The sequence below is a fragment of the Echinops telfairi genome, unplaced genomic scaffold (assembly GCF_000313985.2).
Source record: "Echinops telfairi isolate 266 unplaced genomic scaffold, ASM31398v2 ScPeMD7_443;HRSCAF=831, whole genome shotgun sequence".
Taxonomy (NCBI): domain Eukaryota; kingdom Metazoa; phylum Chordata; class Mammalia; order Afrosoricida; family Tenrecidae; genus Echinops; species Echinops telfairi.
In genome coordinates this window covers 21,541,083-21,568,803 of record NW_022104341.1, presented here as the reverse complement: position 1 = coordinate 21,568,803, position 27,721 = coordinate 21,541,083, and the positions used below count along the sequence as shown (strand labels likewise).

Sequence of the window (27,721 nt, the reverse complement as noted above, 5' to 3'; positions counted from 1 at the left end):
CCCGGGAGTCGGTCGCGGGGGCGGAGGGCTGGGAAAAACGCCTTTTTGTGGGGCCTGGGGACACTCAGGGCTTGGCAGGAGGGCCCGCCATGAAATCATCACCAAAACGAAGTGTTTGTGGTCCACCTCCATCACACGGGCAAAGGCCAACCCCGCTGGCAGGAACGAGAGTAGATAGCACCGATCCATCAAATGCCCAGCTACTTTGACCAGTTTCTGGAACAACACAAAGGCAACTATTAAACAAAAAAATTATTATTTTTTTGGTAAAGCCCTTGCCAGTGCTGCATCTTCTGGAGCCCAAGAGTGGAGAGAGAATGCTGGGTGACCTATAGACTGGTGCGACGGCCCCTCCACATCTGAAGAGACTTAGTCAATTGACCCCTCATTAGAGAGGGCGCTTCCTACTTCAGGGAGGAAGGGAAGCTGTAGGCAGCCTGCCTGGGAGAATTTAACAACAAGAGCGCTTTAAAAGTACATCTGTGAGGACCAGACGGTTCAGAAGTACAGTAAATTTCACTTTGGGTGTAGGGTCTAGAGTTCAGTTCTGTAAGGTAATAAAATGAACATCACTTGGAAGTTACAGACTCAGAATTGTGGTCCTCTCCCAGGTTACCAAGAGATTCCTGGATGTTTTACATTCTAAACCACAGCTCCAGAGAGGCTCAGTATTCTCCTAGTTCAATATGGAAATTGCTGGCAAAACTTCCAATGGGATTTATTTCAGAATTCACCAAAAAGTTGATTTAATGTTAAATGATTAATCTACATGCCCTATCCTAGCAGAAATGACATTTTGTAGTGTTTTGGGTCTTGCTCTTTCTGCAACTTGTTCAGAAATACCACAAATTGCCTTACTGTTTGAAAGCCAAAGTAGCTGTGTCACTGCCCATTTGTGTGTTAAACTTTTGTAATAGCATTGTGAGGATCTAGAACATTTATAAACTATTAAAAGTTTCAGAGAGGCAAATTAGTCTATTAAAAATAAGAGATTGAAACTTTTTTTTTTTCTTTCCAGAATTGTCACTGAGGTCGCAGTTGGCGTGAAGGTAGGATATGATTGTTTGAAGCTAATATGAAAACCGATTGTTCAATCTGTTTCCATCATTAATGGAAGTTTTCAGTTAGCTGGAAACTAGTTAAAGCCACCAAAACCCAATGCAAAAGGTTTCACTTGATAGAGTTGTATTATGTAAATCATTAAATAGATAACTGTTCTTCTGGAAGTAGCAGTCTGTGAGAATATTTGATAGTATGAGTGCTAGCCAAGGGATTAAAAATGCTTTTCAAGCATGATTTCCTGGGAATACAAAATGTTAGTTCAATTTTCTGAGGGGAAACTATAGTTCTGAGAGTGATTTGACTTAAGAGTATCTACTTTTATTAATCAAAGACATCTTTACCTTATGATTTCGTCAGTAATAAGGCACCTTAAAATCACTCATCCTGACCCTTGAAAAGAAACTTGTTTAGGCAATTAGCTTCAAATTTGAGTTAGAAATTAAGAGCGGGGCTTGGTGGTCTTCTGTTAAAGGTATGTAGGCCTGTGGGGGTAGAGATGGTTTGGAATGCTTCCTCACCCACTTTTTGGCCGGGCCAACTCCTATATACCTTGTCAGCCTTAGTCCCAGTTCTAATGCTGAGGCCTTTTGGTTTTTACAGGTTTTTTAACATAATGGTGTACGGAATTTTTGTTTGCAAGCTTGTTTGCCTTGTTCTGTTCTTTGGGTCCTTGTTTTCAGTTCTTTATTTCCCAAGACTTTCACTTTCCAAGCCCAGTGTGCAAATATTTGGTGAATGCTGTAAGGCCCCCCATTAGTAGTTTTGAGAGGCTGTGGGCTTGCTTCCTCCAGGGATGCTGAACCTTGGTAATTGTTTTGGCAACTCTTAAAATGGCATTCATAACTGTGATATTCTTTAGAATTTTCTTGGAGATGGCCAGTCTATTTTTTTTTGGTAGTACATATTTTGACATTGAAGTTAAATATAAGGTAAATATTAGTAATACTAGTAGTATTAGGTGATTTGTAAATTGTCAAAACCATCCAAAAATGTTTTCAGTGTAGTTGCTACCTAGTGGAAATGAGGTGGTTAACTGAAGGATAATATCAAAATTTGAAAGTGATGTGTATTAGATTGCGCTAAATGTGGGCAGTAAGAAAAGGACTAGTATGTGAAAAATAGTACATTTAATGTATATGGTACTGATGTTAAAGTATTTTAAGAGGATTTTGACCATAACTGAGATAATGAATGAGATGTGAGGAAACCTGTGTCGGGAAGAGACATTAAAACAAGAAGTTGAGTTTTATGAAAGTCTAGAAGAGTAAGGACATTCTTAGATATAACGATTAAAAGTTCACGGTTACGATTTTGGAACTTGTTGGAATAGGGTGAGAAGTATGGTGAGCTGCTAAGTTTGAGGGATGTGTGCAAGTGACCTGTGCATTTAATTTTCTGCACTCTTTTTTTGCTCCTTTCTTGAAAGGACCTGATTGCACTGTATTCTTGTCTTTCAGACCATTCTTACTCTCCTTTGATGGCATCTTTTCTTCCTAAGTTATCTAGTAATTCAATATACGTTGGTGCGCTCCACTGATCTCTAAGACAGCTCTGTCTATTTTCCTACGTGATGTATTCACTTTGATATCTAATAATTTTCTTAAAATTTACATGGCTAAACTGAACTCTTGCGTCCTCTCACTTTCCCAAATCTATTTTACTTAATTTTCCCTACTAAAAAAGTTAACCCTACCAGTCATCTAAATGAATCGATGTTACCAAGAGAAACAGTCCCTGGAAAAGGATGTCATGCTTTCAGAACCAAAGTTCTAGCACTTTAGACACTACTTCCAATGTTCCCTCTCTACAATCCATTTCAACGTAGAGCCAGTGATCTTTTAATGCAGCGGTTTTCAACCTGTGCGTCGCAACCTCTTTGGTGGTGGAACAGCCCTTTCAGAGGGGTCACCTGATTCATAACAGTATCAAAATTACAGTTATGAAGCAGCAACGAAAATAATTTTATGGTTGGGGGTGGGGTGTCACCACAACATGAGGTACTGTATTAAAAAGGGTCATGGCATTAGGATGGCTGAAACCCACCATTTTAATGTAAGTTTTAGCTTCTTACTCCCCTGGATAGATCCCTATGCTCTGTCTATTCACAGTAAAGTTGAAATTCTCATGTTGGTTGATAAGCCTCATGTGATCAGACCTCAACTTTTAATATTTATCCTATACTATTTTTGCACCTGTTGGGTAAATGTTGTACTGCTGCTGGCAAAGTGGGTAGTTCAAATCCATCGGCCACTCGAGCAGAGAAAAATGAGGCAGTGTACTTCCATCAAGAGTTATAGCTAACACTGTATAGTAATTGACGTAATGGGAGTGGGTTTGACTTTGGTGTGCCAGGCACAGGGGCATTTTTGTATTCTTGTACAATGAACCTTTTGGTGCCCTTGCACTAACTGACTTTATCCTCTAAATCCTCCAACCTGTATATTAGCTTCTTCTTGAACGAATATTTTAAATGACATTTTAAGTCTACCCTAAGCATTCAATTTAATAGCAGCCTACCCTATTATCTGATTCAAAACCTCTCAATGATATCATTTGGCATTATCTTGTTAAATCTGTTTTTTCTTGGGTATTTTCTTAACCTTGCCTTATACTCATATTTTAATACTTGGGCTTATTCTCTGCATTCATAGTTAATAGAATGAGGAAGAAATAATGAGCACTTTCTTTGTCTAATTCACTTTGCTTCCATTGAGCCAATTTTGACTCAGGGCAACACTGTAAGACAGGGTAGAACTGTGACTGAGATCCAAAATCCTTCCTTATAGGAGTAGAAAGCTTCATCTTTATCCCTCAGAGCTGCTGGTGGTTTTGAACTGCCGAATTGGGGTTAGTAGCACAACGTGTGATCCACCACACCACAAGGGTTCCTTTTTTATTTAGCAGTGATAATTTCTAAATTGCAATGTTTAAATATTTGCAGTCAGGAATAGCTCGAAAGTTCAAGTAAAACGTGCTTTCCCTGACTTGATGGCACCTACACTTAGGCATAGGTAATCACTTTAAAACACTGCTTTTGGTTTCCTTATCTTTTTTGCCATGAAATTAATAATTTATACATGAAATTAGTTGCCTTGAAGTTGATTCCTACTGTTGACCCCACCCTGTTGTGTGCTCCATGGAGTTTTCAAGAACGGATTCTTCGGAAGTAGATTGCCTACCCTCTCTTACAAGTTGTCTCTAGGAATAGACTCAAATTTCCAACCTTTCATTTAGCAGCTGACCATAGTAAGTGTATGTACTCGCCAGGGACTTTCCCATATCTTTAGGTCTTCTTTAAACATTGTTTGTAGTGTTCAGGGTAGAAGATTTTTTTTTTTTTTTTTTACTTGTTCTAAGTATTACTTTTTTTGATGCTACTGTAAATAGTAATTTAAAATATTTTGGTCCCTACCTGTTCATTTGCAATTATCAAAATGCTAATAAATATAAATTTAAAGATAATAGTTGTTGCATATTGCTCAATCTACAATCTTTTTTTGTTATGGCTTCTAGTACAAAGTTGAATAAGAAATGTAAGAGCAGGCATCTGTACTCTGTTCCTGATAAAAGGCTAAAAGCCCTAAATGGTATTTATTCCTTAAGTAATTGGTAGAGTTCACTTAGGAAGGCATGAAGGCCCGTGTTTTGTGGGGATTGGGAGTTTTAAACTACGTACTCAATTTATTGTATAGGTAAGTGGGTATTCTCTTCCAGTAAGCTTAGGTGATTTGTGTCTTCCGTAGAATTTGTTTACATTGTCTAGGTTGATAGCTTTTTTGCTTAGAGTTACTCATGATTTTACCTTTTTATCCTTTAATGATTTCACCTTCCTTATTCCTGATATTGGCTATTTGTGCCTTATCTTTTTTTCGTGATCAGTCTGATTGAGGTGTATTGCTTTTATTAATCTAAAAAATTATTTTTGATTTCATGGATTTTACTTTGGTTTTTTTTTTCATTCCTACTTTATTGACTTACTGTTTTTGTTTGTGTTTAGCCGATTGTGTGAAGCTGATTGGTGTTTTAGTGCCATATGATGCTTAAATACTTTCACTATTAACTTGCAACGATTTGGGGGTTTCCATTTATCTTTCTGTTGATTTATTTGTAGTTTCATTTATTGTGGTCAAGAGAACATACTTTCTAATACTTGAACCCTTCTAAGTTTTGTTGAGGCTTATTTTATATCCCAAATATGATTTATATTGTAAAATATTTTATTTATTCTTGATAAGAATATGTATTTTCCCATTGGTGGTGGTGTGTTCTGTAAATGTCAATTAGGTCCATTTGTTAAATAGTGATGCCCAAATCTTATATATCCTTACTCTGTTCTGTGAATTATTGAGAGAAGGTACTAAAATCTCTTTCAAAACATATTGGTTTGTGTATTTCTCCTTACAGGTCTGCCATTTTGGCTTTATGAAGTTTTGTTAGTACATAAATGTGTAGGATAGCTATATGTATATATTCTTGGTGAATTGCTTTTTCTCTTCTCCCCAACACTTTTTTTTTTGTCCCTGGTGGTATTTTCAGCTTTAAGGTTTTTAATTCTGGTATTGTTACTTCAGTGTAGTAGTAGGTGGGGGGAGGCCAGCCCCCCAACGCTAGTCCCGGGTTCAGTAAGCACAGTTGTATGGTTGAGATATAATATGTGTGATAATTGCACAAAGCCATTCTAGAAGCACTGGTGGCACAGTAGGTTATATATCCTTACTCTGTTCTGTGAATTATTGAGAGAAGGTACTAAAATCTCTTCCAAAAGTCACCGAGAGCATGAAATAAAAGAGAGAGTCAAATAATGGAGTCAGACACATTTCATGGTTGCAATGCTCACCTCAGCCCCACATGGTGGTCCATGTGGAGAGAGGGGGAAGGGAAGGAGGACGGGAGAGGAGAGGAGGATCCCAGAGACTGAGGGGGCCAGAGAGAGAGAGATCTCTATTGCTAACCCAGACCTATATACCTTTTGGGGATGTGCAAGCCCACTAATTACAGGTAAAGTCATACGTCACAGGAAGGGGTTGCACTATAGGTTATACAGCAGTGAGGGGGTGGTCTAGGGACATACACGCAGTAGGAAGAGGAGGGATTGGGGGTATACATGGACAAGATGGGCGGATCCTAGATTTAGGATGGCAGCTTAACTTTGACCTGTTTTCTAGATCTCCATAGGAACCATTATCAGTAGAGTGTGAACTCCACCTACAGGAACCAAGCTAATGGTCGCAAGCCTTAGGGAGAAGTAATCCATTGTCCCCAGCAGGAGGGTGGGGGGCCACTGCAGTCTGGCAACTGATCTCCCTCTGGGAGGGTGCCTGTGAGCCTCTGACCTCTCCCCACACTAAAGTCTTTTATGAGATTATTACCCACCACCACCACCACCACATCCACATCCCAGGGGAACTAGAATGATCCAGGGAGATGACAAAAAGAGATACTCACAGTTTATCCTGGATTATGGGCTACAGCACAAAAATTTTTAATTCCCAGGAGAACACTGATTAATTTTTTTCTTTTCTGATAAGGCGGTAGGCCAAATAAATTTGGGAGCCTATGTTTTCCAGTGTTTGCATATTGTTTCCTGTCCTTTTACTTTAACCAATTTATTTGTAAATATTTTAAATATGATTTCATATAGGCGGCCTTTGGTCTCTTTGTTTTTTTATCCAATCTTGCAATTCCTTTCTTTGATTATTAAGGCCATTTAAATTTAATGGTATTATATGGTTAATATTAAATCTACTACTTTGCCATTTTCTACTTATGCATTGTGTTCCCTTTTCCTTCATTTACTGCTGTCTCTTGCTCCCCTATCCCCACCATTTTACCTCATGTGTTAGTTGCTTAAATATAATTGTTTTGTTATTTTAGTGACTGCTTTAGAATTTATTTGTAGTAGAAATTTTTAATTTTCCAATCCTCTCTCAAATGTGAGTATTACACAATAAAAAAAGCTCACCGCCATTGAGTTGACTCTTACTCATAGCGACTCTTTATATAGGGCAGGGTCAAACCTACCCTGTGGGTTTCCATAACTCGTTATGGTAAAGAAATCCTCATCTTCTTTCCCAGGAAGCAGCTGGTGGTTTCCAATGGCAGCCCCACGCGTAACCTACTGTGCCACCAGTGCTTCTAGAATGGCTTTGTGCAATTATCACACATTTTACTCTAGGCTAAACTCCACACCATTGATTATTATTTGCTTATGGTTACCTTTAAAAATATTTTAGTAATAAGCAAAATAGCTTTTATATTTCTCCCCATAGTACATATGTTTATTATTACTCTGTTGAGTATTCAAAGGGCGTTATCTAGATCTCTGGAATTCTCTCTGCAACTGTCCTTCTATGGGACTGTGCCATTTGTACTCTAGTTGCTTTAGCTTCTTGGCTCCTTTTCAGTTCAGGGCTCTTATAGTCTGCCCAGATTCCCTACTTGACCTGTAGTAGAGCCTAAACATACACTCAAAGAATTCATCCATGGACTCAAACCTCACTTGATTTTCAGGCTTTCTGGAATCATTGTTCTTCATTGCTTCTGTGCACTAGTTTGCAAACCGTGCTTTCACATGTCCTTTGTGCCATTTTTTTAGTTGTTCCCAGCAGGTAAATCCAGTCCCTCTTACTGTATTATCTAGATTCCTACCTTTTTTTTTTTTTAACGCCATCAGCTGCTAAGTGAAAGGTTAGTGGTTCAGTTCTATCCAGAGGTGCCTCAGGAGAAAGTTCAGCAGTCTACTTCCAGAAATCCAGCCGTTGAAAACCTATGGATCACTCTTCTTTCTAACATATATGGGCTCCCCATGACTCAGAGTCAATTCCCAAGCAACTGGTTTGGTTTTTGGTTTAATTTCTTAATATATTGTTAGCAGTTTTACTTTTGTCTCACTGTTAATTTTAATGTATGATATTTGGGTATGGACACACCAACTTTTCCTAAATTGATGGCTATTTTTATTTGATTCTTGTTTATAATTTAAAAGTATAGATATGTGTAGGGTAGAAATAAAAACGCTACATTAAGTAAAACTTAAAATATTTTTGAATGCCAGCGAGTCCACAATATGTTGTTGTTAGGGGCCATCAAGTTGGTTCTGTCTTAAAGTGACCTTACGTACAACAAAATGAAACACTTCCCAGTCCTGCACCATCCTCACAGTTGTCATGTATGAGCTATGTACCAGCTTTGAGTTTCTTCAAATTTAACGTATTAACTAATTTTAGACATAAAAATATTGTATGGCTTATACATTTTATAATGGGTGAGATTTTTAAAATATTTGACTACTAATAGTTCTGTGAACTGCCTTCTTGCATACTTGACCTATTTTAATGATCATATTTATCTTATTAAAACTCTTTGTGTAGCGAAAAAACTATTATGCATTTAAAATTTTTAGTTTATATACATAGTTTTGGGTGTAAAGATACTTCTTAATAGTATATATAATTAATCTTGTTTCCATCTATTTAATACTTTTGTGTCTTTAATGTTCAAAATTGGGGTTATAATACATGTGAGAATTAAACATGATTATGCATAAAATGTGTTTTCTATAAAGGAGGTCTTCATTTGATACAAAATGATGAGCACCACACATAGAATACCCGCATTTAGAACTTCAGGTCCTATACCCTTGGTGGTGCGATAGTTACATGCTCAGCTGCTTTGGGAGAGAAAATTGGCAGTCTGCTCCTCAAAGATTACCACAAAACGACACCAGTAGCCCCAAGTCAGTTATAACTCATGTAATGCAATGGGACAGAGTAGACCTGCTTCTCTAGGGTTTCCAGCACTGTAAATCTTTGTGGGAGGAGATAGCTTCCTCTTTCTCTGGCAGGGTGGCTAGTGGGGTCAAATTGCTGCCCTTGTGGCTTGAAAACCCCACAGGACAGTTCTCTGTCATGCAGTGTTACTTTTAGTCAGAATCAACTTGACAACAATGAGTTTTGTTGGGATTTAATTATTGAAAGGTATGGGAAATTAAGGATGGCGAAGAGTGTATGCGGCCAAATTCTCTGTGCTCATAATAATTAAGAGCTGGAAGGGGGCAAGACGATGGAGGAAGGCTTTCGCTTCTGTGAGTTAGAGATGAATCCCAGTCATACTCTCCAGATTGAAAATCATCCCCCCTCCATAGTGCTACTTTTAAGATACCTCTCTCAAGCACATGACTGATGACTATGCGGTCTTTGGCCTACCTCTAGGAGCAGACATGTTATGTTCTCCCCACTCCAGGGTTAGTTGACTCTGCCTGTCCCCAGTACTGGTCTTAGGTTACTCCCCCAGTTAGCTCAGGTACATCTGGGGTTACTTACATCACTGATGGGGCTTGCATGTCCCAAGACTATATATACCTGTTGAAAAATACATTTGCTTTCGTTCCTGGCTTCATGGAAGAGATGAGCTTCTTGCACGCTTTGTCTGTTCTTTAGTCTTTTTCTTTAATTGCATGATCGCCTTTCAGAACCCATTCAGTTGTAGGACTGGACCTCACAGAAAGGTCATTGGTTTCACTTCATAACTCATGAACCTTTTATGCGTAAAAAGATAAATACCAATTGTATCGTGCAAAGTCTTCCTGTTGTAGAGCTAAAAAGGATCATTATCTCCCAAAACTTCATGTTGTTTAGTTACACCTATAGGGTCTTAATTCTAACTAAGTGCCATATTGCTACAGAAGGAAAGATTACTTTGCTTGGTAAAATCTTAGTAGATTTCGTGAAAATAAGTGGTTGTTACTTGTTTCTTAGAGATAAGCCCTAGGAGAAATTTAAAAAGTCAGAACTGTGGAGACAGGATGGCACAATTCATGGTTACAGTGAAGTGGAATGAGTTGGCTTTGAGGGGTACTGAATATTTTAGAAATATTTTTAATTCACACGGAGGGAAGAGATAAGTAAAAAGGCAGTGGAATAGGTCACACAACAAGTTCTTATCTTGTTAAGAGAGGCTTTCAAGGAGAATTTCTTGAAACCTCTAAGCAGAATTTCTGGGGGTTATAGGAAAGAATGAATTATTCTTGTTCTCTTCAAGTAGAAGAAGTTTTTGTAAAAGAACAATCAGGAAAATGGGCACATAGAAGATAACTTTGGAATGTAGAATGAGATGGAGCACAGTATATGACAAAATCAGAGTCAAAATCAGAGTCATGAAGGAGTTTGGACTTTGATGTAAAGAGCTGTGAATGCAGAGGATTTGTAGTGAGGACCTTTGGATACAACCTACTTACTGTTAAGTAAGTAAACATGATTATTCTTGAATTTTGTTACAGATTTTTTGAAAACCATTGTAGTCGTAGTAGTAGTAGTAGGTTTCTTTTTTCTTTGTTTACATGTGTTCTTCTGTTACTGCTACATCAAAATGACAGTGTTCCTTGAATTTTGAGAACAAATGCAAGTTTGAAAGGGCAAGATCATAGCTGTATGGTGGCAGTGGAAGGTTTCCCAGTTAAATTTTTGTAAGACATCCTTTGCTGCCTGTGAAGAATGAGCAGTTGCGTTGTCACTATGGACTTTTATTGGTAAATCCAAGACTATCCTCTGGTTATGATTGATTCTTTAGCACTGTCTCCTTTAGCTTTGCTGCTGAATCACATGAAATTCCAACTTCAGTATCTGTTATATCAACGACAGTTCTACAGTCATCTACCATAACATTCTGGACTGTTTCCTCATTAGTTTAGGCTGATGGTCTTCCCTCTTGGATCATCTTTGAATTTGAAGTCTTTAAAACACTTGATGTATCTGAAAACTGCTGGCACAGTTTATGTGGGACAGTGTTTCCGTGAACTTGTTAAAAAGCTTCAATGATTTGGAAAGTTGTCTACTTAAAATTTTTAATTTAAACTTTGTTAGCCTTGATTTCAAAACAAACTCTTAACAAGCACCCTAAAAAGACAAAGATAAATGGATAACTGAGAGAACTTGCTTGCAGCCATCAACTGATTAAGTAAACCAGTTTGTGTGGAATAAACCAATGTTTATATCAACTGGAACCTTAGTGGCAATATTTTTTTGACTTATCCATGAATGTGGTATTTTTGTGTGATGCTGGTTTTGTTTGACAACCCTAGCCATTAATGAGCTAAAATGGAAAGGGATTGACCATTTTGAATCAAACAATTATGATCTATGCTGAGAATGATAAATTGAAGAAGAATGGCTTTTGCAGTAATTGTTAATGATAACATTTCAATATTTCTCCTGAAATACAACACTATGTGTTGGAGAATTATGCATACTTTATGAAGAAGAACAATTAATATGACTTACACAATTTATGCAAGAATATCTAAAGCAAAAGATGATGGAATTAAAGATTTTTGTTTACTACCTTCTGTAGTTTGAAATTCATTAAGCATGCAATCAAGGTGCAGTGAGAATTACTGGTGATGAGAATGCAAAAGTTGGAAACAAAGAAGGATCAGTCAGTGGTGGGAAAATGTGGCCTTGGTAGTTGGAAACAACACTGAAGATTGCAAGGTAGATTTTAAGACCAGTGACTTAATCGTTATAAATACTGTTTTCTAATACTACAAACCACAATTATATGCATGGCCCTTTGTGGAAGAATTATAATGGAATCCTATTATATCTGTGGAATGAAGTAATCTATCAGTAAAACAAGGTCAGGAGCAACTGCTGTACAGACCATCCATTGGTCATATGTAAGTTCTAGTTGAAGCCGAAGAAAGTTAAAACAAGCCCAGGAGAGCCATCTTCAATATATATCCCACCTGAAATTAGAGACCATTTCAGGAATTGGTTTGATGTACTGAACACTAAAGGCTGAAAACAAAGTTGTGGGGTGATGTCAAGGTCATTCATGAAGAAAAGCAAAAAGTTATTGACAGGGAAGAATGAAAAGACCAAAATGGATGTCAGAAGAGAAGCTGAAACTTGGTCTTGAGTGTAAAGTAGCTAAAGCAAATGGAAGAAATGATGAAAGAGCTGAGCAGAAAATTTCAAAGAGCAACTTGAGAACACAAAGTATAATATTATAATCTAATACACAGCCAGGAGTTAGAAAGCAAAAAAGAAAGAACACTGATGAAAGAACTGAAGTAAAGATTCCAGCCTCTGATTGCATTATCAATGGATTCTGTGATACTGAGTAATCCAAGAAGTATCCAGAGAAAGCAGAAAGAATACAGAATCACTCTGCCAAAATAAATTGGTCAATGATGTTGAACCATTTAGGAGGTAGCATATGATCAATAACCAATGGTATTTAAGAACGGCAAGCTGCATTGAAACCATTGATGAAAACAAGATTCTGGGAATTAACGGAATACCAGATGAGGGAATGTGCAACAAACTGATGCAAACCTGGAATCAATAACTGGTCGTCGCACCAATTACCTCAACAACTGACTATAAGAGATTCATATATGTGCCCTTTTACAGGTAATCCTGACAGAATGCAGAAGTTATTGCACCACCACTCATCAATTTCTTGTACTAAGAAGAACAGATAAATTTTAATTATGGTTATGGAGTAGAATATTCAAAGTGCCACGGACCGCCAAACAACAAACAAATCAATCTGAGAAGCAAAGGTAGCCAGACTTGATCTCACATGCTTTGGACATGTTATCAAGAGAGAAAAGGACATTTGCCTGGTAAAGTGAAGAGTCAGTGAATAAGAGGGATTGACACAGTGGTTGCAACGAGTTCAAACAAAGCAATTAGGATGGTGCAGTGTTTTGTTCTTTTGTACATAGGGTCACTATGAGTTCGAACCATATTCAATGGCACCTAACTGAAACAACAACAACATTGTCGTTAATGATAATTAACAGAAGATAGAAGATAATAAAAAATGGTTGCTGCTGTTCATGTACAGGAAACTGCCTGAAAGTTAACTTGGATTCAGAAGAGGATACGGACTGAGGAATATTATTGTGATGTCAGATGTATCTTAGCAGAACGCAAAGAATGCCAGAAAGGTGGTGTTAGTCTGGATTCTCTAGAGATGCACCACCACTCAAAATGCACATGCGCATACACACACACACACACACACACACTAAAAACATGGCTCACACAATTGTAGAAGGAGACAAGTCCAGTAGAAGCCTAGGCCTTGGGTGCTGATGAACCCCGGAGATCACCAGGAAGACCACAGGCTGGCGACTGCAGAGAAGTCAGGCAATATGGCAATGTTTTGACTCAAACCCTAAAAACGAGGTAGATGAGCCAGATAGATGTAGGATCTAGACCCAGCAAAAAGCAAGCATGTTTACACAGAGTCCACTTATCTCTAAAGCTGGCAAACACCCCCTGGGAAACATCCTTTGAATTGTATTAGGGCTGTAATTTGAGTAAAAAGGTTTAATTTCACATGATGATCTTATTAATCATTGGTTGTTCACAGCAGATCACATTATGGAGTTGATATACTGTGTTAAATTACATCATTGGAAGTTATTGTGCCTTAACTGCCAGATCACTGAGGAGAGACCTGGCCAGCCAAGTTGACACAAAACCTATCTTATTGCAGATGTTTACTTGTGTTTTATGATAATAAACTGTGGATAACGTTGCAGAGAATGAGAAATCCAGAACACTTAATTGTGCTTATGTGGATTCTGAGAAACATTCATTTGAAAATAGAATACTGTGGGGTTTAAAATCACAGAAAAGTTCATTTTACTTGGTTCTCCATCAATATTAGTTAAATCTGCTTGCACAAGACCTCTCTAGAATATTGAAAAGCAAGGACGTTAGTTGCGGCAAGGAAGGTGTGCCTGACCCAAGCTATGGTCTTTTCAGTCGCCTCATAATGCATTTGAAAGTTGGCCCTTGCGTAAGGAAGTCTGAAGAAGGCTTGGTATGTGTGAATTGTGCCATGGACTGCTAAAAGGATACATGGATCTGCCTTGGAAGAATACAACATGAGTGCTCCTTATTGTCAAGGATGGCAAGATTTCATCTTACATACTTGGGATACATTGTTAGGAGAGGTCAGTTCCTTGAGAAAGTCGAGGGGCACCAAAGAGGAAGGCCCTCGAGATCGGCTGATACTGTGGCTGTAACAGTGCGCTCAGGTGTAGGAAGAATGGTGAAGATGGCACAGGACTAGGCAGGATTTGCTTCTGTTGTCGTGGAGTTGCTATGCGTCTGAAAACCTACTCCATGGTACCTAACAACAACAACACATAGTATTCACGGAAACAGTCAAGAAATTCAAACTACGTATTGCTGGGCAAATCGGCTGCAGAAGACTCTTTTAAAGTGTTAAGAGCAAGGATATCGCTTTGAGGACTAAAGTATGCTGTGCCTATCCAAGCCATGATATTTTCATTTGCCTTGTATGAATGTGAAATCTGGGCCATGAAGACTAAAGAATAGATGCTTTTGAATTTTGGTGCTGACAAGGAATATGGATTATACTATGAACTTCCAAAAGAATAGGAGTGACAGCAAAAAAGAGGGATTCCCAATGAGCAGAATCAGCACAGTGGCTACAACAGTGATTCAAACAGTAATGCTTGTGAGGATGGTGCAGGTCTGAGCAGTATTTTATTCTTTTATATGAATGGTCACTTTGAGTTGAAACTGGTTCCGTGACACTTAATAACAAACAAAAACAATTTTTGCTTTTTATTTTTATTCCTAAGTCTATACGTGTAGTTCTAATTTATGTTTTACTGATTTTAGACTATGATTTTATGACTTTGCCATTATCCAGTTGACAAATATTGAGTTTTCGGTTTTTTTCCTTCTGTGAACATTCATGTACACATTTCTATATGTATCTCGATTAGAATTTCTCTAGAATTATGACTGCTGGATTATAGTTGAATATTGTCAAGTTGACTCAGACTCATGGCTGTGTACACCACGAGAAATATCTGGTCCTACAATAAGCCTTACGATATTGCTGAAATGCCCAACTTCTTCATCAGTGCTGTTGTGCTTATTGATCCATTCCACCAAGGCTCGCCCTTGCCTGCTGTCTGCACCACCTTGCCTTTCTCTAGTGACTGATTTCTCCTGATAATTCAGCCAAAGCAAGGAGTCAGGCCATGTTCACTTGTGGTCTATAAGGTTTTGATTGGCTAATTTTCAAAAGTAGATCTCCAGTCTTTTCGTCCATGTTTGCCTTAGTCTGGAAGCTCCTTAGAACCTACTTAGCACAAGCAATCCCAATGGTATTTGAAAGAATGATGGGCTACCTTGAACGCTCCACAAAATGAGACACTTGACAGGAGTGGACAGGATATTACATTTATTTATATATATTAGGTCATTTATATTGCTGACTTAAATGCTGTATTAATTTATATTCTAATCAGCAATGTATGAAATTTTGTTTCTTCTTTTCCCTTCTGATAATTATTATGGTTGGGCGTTAAAAAATTGTTGGCAACCTAATGTGTATGTAAATGGATTCATGTGGATTTTAGTTTGAATTCCCATTGTGTGGCTAAAGTGCTCGGCTGCTAACCAAATGGTCAGTGGTTTTAACATATCAAAACTACATATAATAATGATAATGGCAGTCTGCTTCTGTAAATACTTACAGCCTTAGCAACCCCACAGGAGTGTTGTGATCTGTGAGGTCCTCAGTTCAAAATCACCCATTCTGTGGGAGAAAGACAGGGCTTTCTACTCCCATAAAGAGTTACAATCTTGGAAACCCGCAGGGACAGTTCTAGAGTCACTAGGCAGGTGTCAACTTCTGTTTGATGGCAGTGAGGTTAGTAACTCCATAGGACACTTCTCTCTGATTGAGTGCTATAAGCCAGAACAAACTCCCTGGTAATGAGCTCAGTGAATTTTGGTTTATTATGGATAAATTTTATTAGCTATTGGCTATTCTTATGTCTTTGTTAAATGTCAGTTCTTAACGGTATATCAATTTTCTTCATGTACTTACATAGTTAATATATTTTGTGGATATCGTTTTTTTTCTTACAGATATATATGAGTTGATGTATTCTGGATGCAGTTAACACTGTTAAATACTTGGCTGATAATTTGTCAGAGTCCTACTCTCATTTGTGACTAGGTTTTTGTTTTTGATGAATAGAGGTTTAACATTTAACTTCAATTTTGTGGGAGTTTTTTTAATCTCAGAATTTCTTATTCTAATTTGGCATCTTACATATGGTTTTGTGGATTTTGTTAGGAAATTCATCTAGGGCCTCGGTTCATGTGGACTTTATTTTTTGTGTGCGGTGTGTGGTAAAGGTTTATTTTTTTTCTCTTATGAATGACAAATTGGATACCAGGAAACTGAATAATTTATCTTTTCTTCACCAAGCTTCAATATTAGCTTTGTCAGGTTTTATATCTGTTTAGACTACCTTTACTATTTTATTGTCTATTTTGATACCAATACCACATTGTCTTGATTACAATAGCATCAAAATACGTCCTGAAATCTTGTAGAATGTGTTTTGTAAATTTGTTCATTAAAATTATTTTGGCATTTTTATTTTGTATTTTAAAGTCACTTGGCTATGTTCCATGATTACATTTTGGGTTTTTGATTCAAATTGCATTGCTTTATAAGTTATTTATAAGTTAATTGAGTATCATATTTGCATATTTAATAAAATGACAATGTTTGCTTGAGCTCTGAGGCAGAGAACTGTAACATTCCTTCGACGAATTTCCTTTTTGTTCTCTATAATACTTTCTCTAATTATAAAGACATGTTTAATGCAGAAAGACAAAAAGGAAAATAAATTAATCACCAGTAATTCCCCCACCAAAGCTAATCATCCTTCTTTGTATGTCCCATACTTTCTTCTGTGGAAGAGAAGGATTTTAAACAGCTTGTGTGGATTCGATTTGATGGGAGTGAGTTTTATGTGTAATTCCCGTGCCTTTCGAAGGGTAGTCTAGAGGTGAGAAACAGTGTGATGCTTTGGTAAATAGTTCCATTTCTCACAAGGTTATTGGTTTATTCAGTTATATATAGAACTTTTATGGAAAAGTATATTTATTGAGAATTTCAAATTTCCCTGAATTATATAACATTTAAAGTTTTTGCTTTTATTACTAATGCTGAAAATTTTGTTTTCTCCCATTTATTGATTTGTCTTGCCAGAGGTTTATTTTTATTAGTGCTTTCAAAGGACCAGCTTTTGTATTTCTAATTGTTTTCTAATTCACAAGTTTCTGCTTTATCTTTCTTTTTCTGCCTTACATTGAATTTATCTCACCAGTTTTTGTTCAATTTAAGTAACATTGTAAGTAATTTCTTGAAAAATTAGTGTATTCAAGGTTACGAATGTTCAATTATTGTTCTTTCGGCAGTAGTTTTTGGCATTGAAAGATCTCTTATGTATTTAACGTCATTATAAAAATTTCAAAATACACAATGGTAGAGAAAATGATGTAATTACTTATCTTTCCTTCTTTTTGGAGATACTATTGCGAATCTGAGGTCATTTTAAAGCATCCCCAAATATTTCAGTCTATACCTGTAACACACAAGCTCCTTTTCTGGAAGCTAGCATTGATAGCATTACTATACCTAATAAAAATAATTTTTAGTATCATCTAATCAATCTTTAGTAGTGCTCAGCAGCTCCCCCGTTGCTTGCAAAATATTTTTCACCTCTTTATTCTTTGAATCATGAACCGGTCAAAGGCTACATATTTGGTTTATTTCTCTTAAATCTCTTACATTTAACACCGGTTCTTCCTATTTCTTTGTTAGAGAAACAGTCTAGATTTGGTTTCCTGTGTGTTTGTGTTATTAGTTTATATTCCTCAGTAAATTTATAGAGGAGGCTTGATCAGATGCAGGTTTATTTTTACCAAGATTATTTTATAAGTATGTTATGCAATTCCTATCATATAATATCTAATTCCCCTTTTGTGACGTTAACATTTATTTGTTGATTCAGGTTTTAGCCTGATGCATCCGTTTGATACATCCAGTGCTTCATCATCCTTTTATTTAATGGATTTTTGTAGCTGTTGTATCCTTTATTAGCTATTTCAAAAATGGTGATAGTAAACACACACATACACTTAAACACAGTGTTCATAGAAAGTGAACACATGAGGGGGTTGCACTATTGTTGGAGGAGCGAGAGCCCTCCCCCAACTTTGAATAATACATAATTTATTTGTAGAGAAGAATGAGATTATATAAGTTAGAATTCTTCTATTAAGGATTTTCAACAACTATTTGGCCACACTTTGTTTAAGCAGGCTAGCTGACATATTCATGTTGTAGCATATGTCAGAACTTCTTATTGGAGTTAATGCCGTTATACGAATACACCACATTTTGTTTATTTATCCAATGGACACTAGATGTTTACCTTTTGACTGTTGGTAATGATGCATGAACATTGAAATATAATTATTAGTACAGTTATTTATGGTAGTCCTATTGTTTTGAAGTGCCATCACGTAATATCAGATATATAGTGACCTTGTATACAACAGAGTGAAACACTGGTCCTGCACCATCTTCACAATTGGTTTTATGTTTGAGCCGATTATTGCAGCTACTGTGTCAATCCATCTGGCTGAAGACCTTTCAATTTTTCACTGCCCCTATACTTTACCAGTTATAATGGTATATACCTAGGAGTGGAAATACGAGTCATTAATTCTGTGTTTAACTTTATGAGAAATCCCCATAGTGTTTAATACAGTGGATATACCATTTTATATTTCTTTTAGCATTGGGTTAGGATTCCAATTTGTCCACATTCTTATCGGCTCTTGTATTTTGTTTTATAAGATATTAGCCATCCTTGTGGGTTTGAAGCATTATCTTGTTGTGGTTTGCGTTTCCTTAATATTTAGTGTCAGGCGAGACTGAAACTTGCTTTTGTTCATAGAATGGCTAAAGCAAATGGAAGAAGTGATGAAGTTTAAGAACTCGGTGGAAAATTTCACAGGGCAGCTCAAAAAAACAGTAAAATTAAATGTGCAAAGATTGAGAGTTAGAAAACCAAAAAGGAAGAACACGCTTAGCATATCTTAAACTGAAAGAACGCTAGAAAAAATCCAAGCCTCAAGTTGCAATAGTGAAAGCTGCTGTGGGCAAAATATTGAATAACGAAGGAAGCATCAAAAGGAAATAAAAAACTCGCAGACTCATTATACCAAGCAGAACTAGTTGACATTTTCCCATTTCAGAATGTAGCTTATAAGCAAGAATCAATGGTACTGAAGAATTCCAAGCTGCATTGAAAGCATTAGCTTAAAACAAGTTTCCAGATATTGATTGAATACTAACTGAAATGTTTCAACAAGCTGATGAAGCACTGGAAGCATTCATTCACTGACCTATATCAGGAAATTTGGAAGACGGCTATTTGGCCAGTTGACTGGAAGAGATCCATATTTGTACCCTTTCCAAATTATGTTCTCAAATTATAGATCATTGATCTCACATGCAAGTGAAATTTGGCTGAAGATTATCCAAAAACGGTTGTAGCAGTACTTTTGAGAAGGAGCTGCAGGAGATTCAGAAGAGAACATGGAACAGGGATATCGTTCCTGGTGTCAGATGGACCTTGACTGAAAGCAGAGAATTCCAGAAAGATGCTTGCTTGTGCTTTATTGACTATGCCAAGGCATTTGAGTATGTGGATCATAACAGACTCTGGGTAGTCTTGAGAAGAAAGGTACTTCAAGAACTTTTCATTGTACTCATGCTGCAGCCAACACAAGAGGGAGTTGTTGGAACAGAAAAAGGGAATACCACATGGTTTAAAATCAGGGCAGATATTTGATGGTATTAAATCTTGTTACCATACTCACTCAATCTGTAGACTGAGCAAATCACCAGAGAAGCTGGATTATGTAAAGAAGAAATTGGCATTAGCATTGGAGGAAGACTTACTAACAACCTGTGGTTTGCAGATGACACAACCTTGTGCTTGCTGAAAATGAGGAGGACTTGAAGCACTTGCTGATGAAGAGCTAGGATTGCAGCCTTCATTGTGGATTATGACTCAATGTAAAGAAGACCAAATTCTTAACAACTGAGCCAATGGGTAACATGATAAATGGAGAAAAGATTGAAATTGACCAGGATTTTGTCCTGCTCAGATTCACAGTCCGTGCTCATGAAAGCAGCATTCAGGAGGTCAAAAGACACATTGCATTGGTTAAATCTGCACCAGACCTTTTTAGAGTGTTGAAAAGCAAGGATCTATAATGATCCCTATTTTCTAGTCTTCAATTAGTTGAAAGTGTTCAGAAGGCTTAAATGAATAAATAGAATTCTCCGGTGACACTGTCTTTTCTAGGACTTTTTGTATTGGGAGGGATTGAATTACACAGCTCATCTATTGAATTGTTCAAACTTGTTTGAAATTTTCTTTTTCTCCTTAAGTCCATTTAAATAGTGTATAGGTGCTTTTTTATTGAGGTTATCTGGTTTGATAGTAGAATTGTTGATCATATTTTGTTTTAATTTTGTGAGGTCAGTAGTATGTCCTTTGTAATTTTAGTTTTGGATTTTTAGTTTAGCATGTGCATGCATACACATGTGTGCATACACAATGGGTGTTTATTTTCTTTTCGTTTTACGTATTGTTAATTTTAAATCAGTTTTTAGCTTGCCTTTTCAATTCTCTATATCGGTTGGTGAGAAGTTAATACTTTTGCATCTGTCTTAGAAAATGTTATGTTCCCATCATCCTCTTCCTAGTTTACCCTTCCTTTGAATGTGTTCCATGCAAATTGTTGGAAGTCTTTTTAAGTTTCCGAGATGTAATTTTTTATGTTTTATGATCACTTTGTAGTAGAATTGATTATATCAGTGTTTTCTTTTATGGTTAGTTGCTTTCTTTGTTTTAGAATTCATTACTTTTCCCCAGTCTTAAAGGTATTTTCTTTTAAAAACTTTTAATTTTGCTTTCAAGTTTGTAACTAATTCATCAGAAAATTATTTCTTGTGCACATTTTATTTGGTATGGCTCCACTTTTAGTTTTTTGCGCTTAAAGGGATTACCAATTAAATTAAAGTTGGCAGTGCCATTTCTTTTATATTATGGATGGTTGCATCTTAGAGAAAAGGCTAGGCTTGTGTAACAAGTTTAGAGAGACATAAAATGGGCTAGAATATTTCTCTTGTTAAAAAAAACCCTGTTAGTCTATGTCTCTAGGAGAATGTTACTAATTTGCTCCATGTGGTTATTCATTGGGTAAACTTTATCTTACTGCTTCAGTGTTCCCCAAACTTTTTCAGTTATCCCCATGCTGCAAGGTTAGCAGTTAAAAACCATCAGGTGCAAATTGCAAGAAAGATGAGGCTGTCTGCTCACTATAAAGATTTATAGCTGCAGTGAGGAAAGTCCAGCCCAGCCCAGCCCAGCCCAGCCCACAGACTGGATAAGGCCAGAGAAATCATCAATACCAGCTAACATCACTTGCTTCACCAAAGAAAAACAGTTTCTAGCCACTACATTGCTGATGAGTTCATTAAATGTTTGACCACATGTAGCAGACTAATTTTTATGGCCCATTATTGATGTTAAAGATATCCAAGTGGCCCTTGACAGATAGCGGGTTCTCATCTTTGATGCATAGCCTTACTTAGGGTTCAAACGTGTCAGTACTGACTCCATGGCAACAGGCTTGGTTTTGTTTTTGGTATGGTAGCATGTTGACTTTGCTTTTGTGCACAGACTAACCTGACTTCAGTTATTTGAACAGAGACCAATATATGCATTTAGCAATTATTAGTAATAATGACTAGCACTAATTAATTGGTTAATGAGAAAAAAAGTGTAGCTCCTGTGTTTGGTTGAACTCTATTATAAAAAACATTACTGAGGTGGGCCATTTTGCCTTACCAGTATACTTTATATGAACAAAATTATTACTGTTAGCGTCCTGGTTTATACAGCATGGCTTTACTCCAAACAAAGCATAATTAAACCTGTCTTTGGAACCAGTGGATGGGTGCAGACAAGTTTTGTCAGTAATACATTTCTCTTAATCTTCTTAGGATGCCTTTAAACAACGGGTCCAATTAAAGCAGTGATTTTTCAGAGGATCTGCTGGAGTCCTTAAAGTTAAATTCAACATAAGATTGACAGCACACAAGGTTATGGAAACTGCTTTTTGAATATCCATTAGAGCAGTCTCCATAGATTTTCTCAGAGCATAGGATGATCTTGGGGGCTTATTATGTAAACAATTTTAACAAAATAGAAAACTGCAGTGGTGAGAAAAAGGCCAAGAAAATTGAGCTCTGGAATCTCATTTTTATTTTTATCACTACAATGTACCTGCTCATTCTTAAAGTGTCTTAAAGGGGTGTCCTAAGAAAATGTTGGGAAGTCTTATCCCATCTACCATAACCTGATCTTGCTTCATTCTTTGTTTTGTTTCCAGTACTCACCATTTAAGAGAACATGATTAGTGTTCCATGAGGAAGCCCACACTGCTTTTTTGATCTGGTGTAAATGGAAGAGTGCAGAATTCTTCAGGGAAGGGTTAGAGAGATGAAAATACTGACTTCAGAAGGGACTGACCTAGATTGAGGATATGTTGAGAAACATAGCTTCCTAGTTTGGTATTATTGAGTCACGGGTCTGTGATTTTATAGTAATAATTTCTGATTTACTCTCGTATTAGTGCATGTAATCCTAAAGCTTCTGACGTATATGTTATCTCTGTTTTTGCAATTGAGGAAAATAAGGAAATCTATACAGTGATATAAATAAGAATCGTGGAAGTTGGCCTTCAAAATTCTTTTTCTTAACAGATTATTGAAAAATTATGAAATCAATTGAACCAATTATGTTGTTTTGCCAAGTACCACTGAGTGGGTTTCAACCTATAACTACCCTATATACAACAGAACAAAATGTTCCCTGTGTCAGCCTCAAAGTCCTTATGATTGTTGAGCCCAGACAGACTGACACAGCTACTGTGTCAGTCTGTCTCCTTGATGGGAGTCTTTATTTTTTCATGCCTTCCATTTTACCAAGCATGGTGTTCCTCTCCAGAGACTGGTCTCCCCTAATGACATGTCCAAAGTACATGTGATGTAATCCACCATCCACATTTCTAAGGAGTAGTCTACTTACTGTACTTTTTCCAAGACATTTTTCTTTTGGCAGTCCATAGTACTTTCAATATTCTTTGCCGACATTGTAATTCAAATGCATCAATTCTTTTGTGATCTTCCTTTCACATGCATATGAGGCAATTGAAGATATTATGGCTTGGATCAGGCAGTGGTATACTGTCCACACCAAACTCATTGCCATTGAGTCACTGCTGACTCGTAGGTCACCACCTGTGGGTTTCCAAGACTACTGATTTTTTTTAAAATAATCATTTTATTAGGGGCTCATACAACTCATCACCATCCGTACATACATCATTTGTGTCCAGCACGTTAGTACATATGTTGACTTCATCATTCTCACAACACCTGCTTTCCACTTGAGCCCTTGGTGTCAGCTCCTCATTTTCCCCCTCCCTCCCCGCTCCCCCCTCTCCCTGAACCCTTGATAATTTATAAATTACTATTTTATCATATCTTGACCCATCTGATGTCTCCCTCACCCACTTATCTGCTGTCCGTCCCCCAGGGAGGAGGCCATATGCAGACCTTGTCATCTGTTCCCCCTTTCTCCCTCACCTTCCCTCCACCCTCCCGCCATCACCACTCTCTCCACTGGTCCTGGGGGGTTCATCTGTCCTGGGTTCACTGTATTTCCAGTTCCTGTCTGTGCCAGTGTACATCCTCCGGTCCAGCCGGATATGTAAGGTAGAATTGGGATCATGGTAGTGGTGGAGAGGCAGCATTTAAGAACTAGAGGAAAATTGCATATTTCATTGACTTTTTAGGGGAATAGAAAGCCCAGTAGTTTTGAACTGCCGACTGTTGGATTTACACTCCAACACGTAAGCACTGCAAAGGGCTCCTGTGGTGGTATACTGTAGTCCTTCTTAAAATGTCAGAAAAGGTTCTTAAAGCTCCAACCCGAGTTTCTTATTCATTGTGTCTGGAATGGCTAGAAAAAAATCCATAGCAAACAAATTTCTAGTTCTAAAGCTAATGACTAAAGCTAAGGATCACACTTAGAGACATCCTCATATAGTGCCACCATGAGTTGGAATTGACTTAGTGGCAGTCAGTTTAGTTTTTTTGATTTATCCTATTCCTTGATAAATCAGATTTTAATGTAATTATAATATTGTATGGTTTGATATTATGCTTATTTTTCTTGTACTTCTTGAGGTTTAATACTAGTGAGTGGAGAGCTTTTAAAATGTTTTTAGGAGAGGTAGTTTTCTATTTGTTTCAAACATATATTTTTTCAATAATACAGCTCATTAATGAAGCATTCATTCAAACTAGCGGATAGTTTATGGTTAATTTGGGTTGGAATGCTTTCACATCTTTTTGATATATTTTTTTCATGGTTGCACTCTATTTCTATATATTGGTTGGTTGACTACTTGCTTAGTCAGTATTGCTATTTGGCTATTTTTAGTACTAGTATCTACCTATATAAATGAACACATAGTTTGAAATAGCCAAAAGAGCACTAGCTGCTTTGAATAACTACAGTTTTCAACACATAATGGTTTCTAGTCATATTCTCTGCAGTTTGGAACATGAGTAAGAATTCTTTATATTGACAAGTTTCTCAGTTTTTGTTTTCAATGTTCTAGCCACAGAACTGTACACTCAACTGTTTAATTTTTAAAATGATGACCCACCCACCGGTATAAAGTTCACATTTTCTAAAACTTGAATAATCTATATAATAAAAGCATGGAAGATTCACAGCACATCTCCTGTTTTATTTATTAGTTTGTTTATATAGCTTTTCAACACTTTTGATTATAAAACCTAATCATTTAAAACATTTCCTATATTGAAATTTGAGTTAGTTTTGAAATTTTTAGTTTTATGGAAACGAAGGAAAATAAAGGGATGAAATTAATTTTGGTTTTAAATTTGTTCTTAGAATAGAAATTCAGCTATCCCCAATAGTGTAATATTTGACATACTTTTCAGTTAATATTAGAAAAGTTACAGCTATGGGACAGACTTTTAGAATAATGTTTCAAAATAAAAGTGGTCTTATGCTCATTTGTTACTGTTTTTATAGAGAGGATCTGACGAACTACTCTCAGGAGGTGTTCTCAGTAGTCCAAACTCTAACATGAGCAGCATGGTAGTTACAGGTAAGTGTTATTCTCTCCTCTGTCCTTATTTGCCTTTTTGTGGACCAAATGTTAAAGCAGATTCAGTGCTATATGTTGAAATGTTTTAAATTCTCTCTCTCTCTCTATATATATATATATATATATGTATGCCAAGTTAAAAAACAAAAGTAAAGTTGATGTCTTTTGTAGGCAAGTAGCTCTGATTGCTTTTTTAAAACTACAGAAATAATTATTTTTCTGTCAAGTTATGAGCCCCCTCACCACTTCCTTTACACTTTTGTTTTTGACTTACAGTATTCTCTAGCCTATTAGCCCCAAAGCACAAACTATAATCTACAACCAAATGATCGAACTTCATAGTTGCTTTCTTCCTGTGTTTTTAACTTTTCTCTGTGCTTTAACAATATTTAAATTATTTGTGTGGGTTTCCTTATAATCTCCTTGGGAATTTAGTACTAGCTATTTAATCTATAAGGTTAAGGCTTTCCTAAAATTTTATATGTGTAAAATAAGCATCTTTGGCTGTTTGTAATGTCTGTGTGAACTTCAAAAACAAACACATTTAGATCATAGTTTTATGACTGGTAGGCCTAATTTTATTTGTTTATTACTATTATGATTATTGAATGAGTTTATTTTATAATTCTGTGCTTCTCATTATTTCCCTGCAACCAAAATGGTTGCATATGTGCGTACACACACACTCTACCTCTCCTTAAATTAGTTGCTTGAGGTATTAATTATATCAGGCATGAAAAGAATTGTAAAAGATTAGAAGGTGTGGAGACTTTTTAAAAGTAGTTATGTGTATATATAAACATAGGCACACACATACATTCTTGACAGTTCAATTAACTAAAAGCAATAATGAAGTACTTACCAAATATATTGATAATGATATGCTTCATATGGGAAGATGAACCTGTCAGCCCATCATTATAGACTTTACAGCGCCTTGATTACAAACAAAATATAGTAGGCACTGTTGTACCATGTCCCAAATTATCAAATAGGTTCAAGTGTTTGTAAATCTGCTTTATAACTGTTATTTTTCTTTCACTTAGTATGTACCCCAAACCAAACCCACTGCATTTGAGTTGATTCCCATTCATTGCAACCTTCTAGGGCAGAGTAGAAGTGCTCCTTAGGGTTTCTGAGACTGCACATCTTTAATGGCGCAGATGGCCTCATCTTTCTCCTGTGCAACAGCTAGAGGATTTGAACCTCTGGACTGTGGTTAATATCCCAGTACCTAAACCCACTATGTCACTAGGGTTTGAAATGTAAGGAAGGCCATGACTATGTATCAGTCTTAGCTTTTCTTTTCCCTCACCCCCCAAAATAAATAAATACAACTGAAAGAGAATAAAATGTATGCAGCAACTCTACAATTGATGGGTAGACAATGAAAGGCTGTGTTTATTGAAAGAAGAGAAACACATGCAGTAAATCCCATGACCATTCCAACTTTCTGACCTAGAGTTTTTTACTGCTGTGGCACAGAGAAGTAGACTCCTAGAGACCACCCAGGTCTCATAGAGCTGTAAAGCCTCTGTTAGAAAGCAAGGTTTTTCTAAGAGCTCAATTTTTGAAGGGAGGTTGATGTGTTCTATGCATAGGATGGGGTTGAATTTGGTGTGAGGATTTGTGCTGCTCTGCTTTGTATGACACCTGGGTTGTACATATAGGCTATGATTTTGCATGGTCTTTCAGAAATTGCTCGCTTTGGGTCTGCATGCTAAGTGGTTATACCAAAGGGTGTACAGATGTTGGAATTGTAGGAAGCCAGATGGAGATACCTTGAACAGTACCTCAAACATTTTTCATACTGCAGAAAAATCAGGCCTTATGAGAAAAATCACACCCTATAAATAGCATGCCATAAGATTGATGTATGGCCCCCATCCCAGGACGGATAGCAGAAAAGTGAGTGGAATGATACAGCAGTCTATAAAACATGGGGAGGGGGAAGAAGAATAGAATAATTTATAAATTATCAAGGGGACATGGGGGAGGTAGGGAGAAAAATGAGGAGCTGCTGCCAGGGGCTCAAGTAGAAAAACATTTTGAAAAAGATGATGACAACATGTGTAAAGATGTGTTTGACAAAATGAATATGTTATATGGATTATGATAAGAGCCCCCAATAAAATAAAAATTAAAGAGTAAGGTAACAAAATGAAATAGTTGAACTTGATGGGACTTAAAGGATTCACTAAAACTCTGATTCCTTGCCAGAACAAAAATGGTGTCCCTTAAGGCAGACAGCATGACAGACTTCGTATAATTGTTACCCACAATATCTTGCATACAATAAAAACTAAAAATCATGTGATTAAGCTGGAAAATAGTCCATAATTTAGAGAAGAAACCATTAATACAAACATCCTGAAATAACCTACATGTTGGTCCTTGCAGGCAAGGACGACAAATATTTTCAAAGATATAAAGGTAAAGATTGAAATAGAGAACAAATAGGAAATGTATTAAGAAAGGAAGGAAAACAACTATAAAAAAGCACA

At 36.7% G+C, this 27,721-nt stretch overlaps 1 protein-coding gene across 4 annotated transcripts in view; it reads left to right on the top strand.

Annotated features, from left to right (window-relative positions):
* Nucleotides 1-1,013: 1,013 nt before the first annotated feature.
* PTBP2 (polypyrimidine tract binding protein 2) overlaps nucleotides 1,014-27,721 on the top strand; it is a 70,668-nt gene continuing 43,960 nt past the window's right edge. For all 4 annotated transcript variants that reach the window (XM_004699242.4, XM_004699241.4, XM_004699240.4 and 1 more), the window contains exons 1-2: nucleotides 1,014-1,049; nucleotides 25,142-25,217. In XM_004699242.4, the coding sequence (XP_004699299.1) occupies nucleotides 25,196-25,217 (22 nt within the window). In that variant the 5' untranslated portion in view covers nucleotides 1,014-1,049; nucleotides 25,142-25,195. The remainder of the gene's footprint in view (nucleotides 1,050-25,141; nucleotides 25,218-27,721) is intronic.